Consider the following 4,663-nt stretch of genomic DNA (forward strand, 5'->3'; position numbering starts at 1 on the left):
GCAAGGTTGCGGAGAAGTACAATTCCCAAAGTGACTACGAAACCCAAATGGATTCTCTACACATGCATGAGCTAAATCACGATACTTAGACTGGAGCGAACACCATAGGTGCTCAGTACATCTCCATATAATATGAGATTAGGTCCGTGATTCTTTATTACCTTGCCGTGCATATATATTGATGTTGTAATGTGTCGTAGTTTGAAAATTTGCATGGAACGACAATCATCTCTAATATGAATTAAAAAATTGGGATATGAATTAGCAGCGTGAAACTAAAAAAGACGTTAGCCTTTTTGCATTACCATGTGTCTTATTTCTGTTGTTTCGTACTTATAATTTCTCCAGGATAAGAATTTTTAGGGTTTCTTTTAAAAACGCATCACAGCCGCTGATATTCATCTATAAAAATAAGTGGTTGAGATTTGATTAAATGGGATCATGAGCACAATATCCCATAGCCTAGCCAGCTTCGTGGTCGGTTGCAACACCCGGAATAAAAAAGAGGAACGTATTAGGATATAAATAGTGATAAGATGTAGTAGAGACCTCGCGTTGTCAGAGAAGGGAAAGAAAAAAGACACAGAGAAGAGACCTTGGTTTGAAACTCAGAATTGGACATAACCTGCAGAACAGGTCCGTTGCCCGATATCAAACCCTAAATTTATGTATCGTATGCGTACGAGTATATGATTATTTGCCTTCATACATATGATTCCTTCGATCCCTCTTCGGTTGATTTGGACCCTCTGTTAATTTTTCCAGTTTGAATTCTTTCATTACCGATCCCTTTTTGGTCTTTGATATATTTTATTTTCTTTCTGAAATTATTCATCCCACAACTTATTTCTTGCCGTAACTTATTTCGTTGTTTGAAAATTTGCAGGCAACGACAATCCTAACCCGATATGGCACAGAGCTCTTTTGCCGAATATGCTCGGGGTTGGTTGGTTTATTTTGTTTTTTAAACTAGTTACTAATATAATATATGTAATACTCATGTGCCTATTTTGGTTTTTTCTTTTTCTTTTTTTAAATAAATATTTGGTGATAATTTTGAATGTTTAGTATGAGTTTTGTTCCTCTTTGAATTGTAAATTTGTAAGTTGCTTATCGATTAAAGTTCGTTTATTAAAACACAAACAATAAAACAAAACAAAACAAGAAAATGGAAATTAAGATTGGTGCTTCTGTTTGGTGTGAATTTTGGAAATTCGTGATTAGTTTTCTTTCTCAAATATATCTGTATTCTTCCAAATTTTTTTTGGGATTATAGGAAACTTTGCGGTTTCAAGGACCATTATTGAGTTAGAGCCTTGGAAAGCCAGAGGATGGGTAATAATTTCACTCAATCTATTTCCTACGATGAATTCTGTGGATGAACTATGTTTTGATTTAACCTGCATGCATGTGGTTTGCGGAGAAGGGTGGGATATTTGAGAAGTTGCAGGAGACTGCCGTGAAGGAGAATGTGAAGGCTTGGATTGAGGCGAGGCCTGACATTCTTGACAAGGAGATTGCCATGAGAAAGATGGAGTTAGCTGCCAATTCCCTTGTTCTTTTTTGTTATCATGACTTGTATATTGCTTCAATAGATTGGGATTGTTGTTTTAATATTCATGCTTTCGATATATGTTCAGGCCATATTTTAAGAGATGCAGACGTGAACTTCGTACTTGTCCAGAAGCTAGGGAATTGAGGCAAAAACGTCCAAACTTTGTACCAGTAGGAATTTATTTTTTAGCTACTTCCCATGCGTTCATTCATTTGATAATATACTATATTCTAATTTGTGATCTCATGCAGGTGATTGTGGAGAAGCATGGAAGGAGTGACATTCCTGACATTGAGTTGGTTAAGTTAGTTTCCAATTCCCTTTTGCTTTAGTGATCTTTATTTTCATTGTTACCATGGAGTCGTCGTTTATGCTTTTGGTATATGTTCAGAAATTTATCGGAAAAAGAAAGAAGACCAGTTGCCTTCATAGTTCCTTGTCCTAAATTAATGACGGGGTTCTCTTCTCACAATTTTATTGCATATTCTGTATTTTTGTCTGCAGATTCAATGTCCATGGTGAGCTGCCACTTGGAGAATTTGTTTATTATATTCGGGGACGGATCGGGTGGCTCAACGTAGACAACATAGACAAGCCTATATTTGTCTCTTTTAAGAACACAGAACCTCCTGCTGGTGAGTTTCCACTCGTTTTTATTTAATATATCACCTTGTTCCCAAAGTTAAAGCTGTGTTTGTGGTTGTAACTCTTCGAATATTGTTATAGGTGCCTTGATGTCTGAAGTCGATGTGGAAAACAAGGGTGAAGATGGATTTCTTCACGTGACCTACAGTGGAGAAGGGAATGCCCCTGAATCCATCAATCATGAGCAAGAATGGAGAGAGAAGACAATGCCTGGACCTGACTTATTGTTGCGGAGAGGGAGAGGGCTTGCTGTGAAGACAATGCGGGAGCTCTCTCAGTCATTGATTCGACTACATGCTTAGTCATTTTAGTTTTAAATCCTGCTTAGTAATTATGTTTATGTCTAATTCTGGTTATGTGCCAAGACGAGGAAGAGGTGTTTTGAGTCTGTACTTTGGCTAAATCTACAAAACTTTCCCCATACATAATCCTCCAAGCGTACCACTGGATGACTGGAAGAATTTGAGTCTCGTTTTAAATGAACATCATGGAGCATCATTGAGCCTCAACGATGAAGGTGCTGGTAGTTTCCAAAGTGAATATAGAATATACCGGACGAGTAATGGACAAGAATCGGCATGCTCTTGACATATATGGGAGGTCTCATCATAAATAGTTATTTGAAAATTTCGTACATACGGGGTTGATGATAGTGATTATGGTTTAGTTTGAGAGTATATATCTTCCATACTTTTTTTATACGTTGTTATTTATTTTCTGGGTAATACAATTTCGTTGGGAGCTTTTGCCTATGCCTTAAGCTCTTTCAATCTTGAAAATCCTCTCTGGTCTTTTTCCTGTCTGTTAATTATAATTGGGATAGGATAGTGAGCCCTAGCTCCCCACATAATTAGGGTTTATGATAAACCCTAAACCCGCAATTTATCCAAAGTATCCTAATTTGGATTATGACTGCCGAACAGTGGAGAGATGTTCAGTCGGTGAACAAGCACAACAATTTGCGAACCTTGGTTGAGAAAATCATATGTATGATGGCAAACAATCATATACTTGCAGACGCATATTAAGATACATAAATTTTAGGTTTGATAGCGGGCAACAAACCTGTTTTGTGTCATGTCAAATTCTGACATTCGAACACGATGTCTCTATACTAACATCTTAGGGGTGTGTATTAAGATTTATATGGACTTTTGTTGAGGTTTTTAAGTGATAGACTTTCACTAAATATTATAAAATATAAGAATCCATACACTTTTAATGATATATATGTTATCATTGGGATCTGCCTTTGCGCGAGTAGACGTCAGAAGCTCGAACCTTGTTTTCTTTGCCAGTAACAGTAAAAAACCCTAGAAGATCTTAAATACAGTGGTGAGTCTTCGAAAGTTGCAAAACCAAAGTATTTTCGTTTCTTTTTCTTTCAATAGAACATAGAGCTTATATTTTATGCGTACTTGTGATTCTGTGCCCTTAAATGTATCTCTCCTCGTTTGATTGATTTTGACCCTCTGTTATTTTCCCAGTTCTCAACCATCAACAATCAAATCCCTAATCCATTTATGTCATGCCCTTTTTTTTTTTTTTTTTCTTATAATTCTAATTGTCTAATTGATTGAAGTTGGAATTGTTAGTTATATTTATAAATTGTTTTTTCTTTTGTATTATTTTCTCAGTGAGGCTTAACAGACAAAGAAAACGGTGGATACTTCCACTAGTTGGGTAGAAGGTGACGATCCTAATGAATTGACTATCAAGGTGGCTGTTAGCTACATCAGCGCTCAAATTCTTTCATTGTCCCTGGCATCGATGATCAACCCCAGACACATTTAGGTTTTGATCTTCAGCCATCCTGGTCCTCAGGACCCAACACAATATTATTCATTCTTATATATTTCCTTTAAAAGATGCAAAAGGTGTTGATACGTCCTATCCACATAGAAAGCTTACCCTTTTCCACTGTTATTTCTTCGTGATTACTTCATCCTATAACATTTTTTTTTGCCATGCATACTTATATATACACTCTGAAGTTTCGTTGTTTGAAAATTTGTAGGGAACAGCAATCATACTCCATATGGCAAAAAGCTCTGTCGATGCTGAATATGCTTGGGGTCTGTTCGTCTGTTTTTAACTACTTAATTTTATAGTTTTTGCAATACTCATGTGCCTATTTTGTTTGTTTTAAACATTTTGATGTTAATTTTTGGATGTTTAATATTTCCACCAGAGTTATGATATTTGTTCCTTTTTGAATTGGAAGTTGCTTTATTGAAAGAAAAAGAAGAAGAGAGACATAAATTAGGATTTTCTGCTTCTGTTTGGTGTGAATTTTGAATATTGATGATTGTTTTCTTTCCATTTTATTTGGAATAAAGGAAACTTTGCGATTTCAAGGCCCATTGTTGTGTTAAAGTGAAAGGATGGGTAAGAATTTTACTCGGTCAATATCCTACGCACGTTTGCATTTTTTGCATGCAGTACTAATTTGAGCTTCCATAC

At 36.0% G+C, this 4,663-nt stretch overlaps 1 protein-coding gene across 1 annotated transcript; it reads left to right on the forward strand.

The window, feature by feature from the left end:
• The first annotated feature begins 498 nt into the window (after nt 1-498).
• LOC137730334 (uncharacterized) lies at nt 499-2,979 on the forward strand. The gene is made up of 8 exons (XM_068469402.2): nt 499-636; nt 887-942; nt 1,277-1,335; nt 1,427-1,536; nt 1,641-1,725; nt 1,807-1,859; nt 2,060-2,190; nt 2,282-2,979. The coding sequence occupies exons 2-8, from the start codon at nt 909-911 to the stop codon at nt 2,500-2,502; spliced, it is 693 nt and encodes a 230-aa protein (XP_068325503.2). The 5' UTR covers nt 499-636; nt 887-908; the 3' UTR covers nt 2,503-2,979.
• Nucleotides 2,980-4,663: the final 1,684 nt, after the last annotated feature.

The sequence above is a fragment of the Pyrus communis genome, chromosome 10 (genome assembly GCF_041283825.1).
Source record: "Pyrus communis isolate YQ-2024b chromosome 10, ASM4128382v1, whole genome shotgun sequence".
NCBI classification, from domain to species: Eukaryota; Viridiplantae; Streptophyta; class Magnoliopsida; order Rosales; family Rosaceae; genus Pyrus; species Pyrus communis.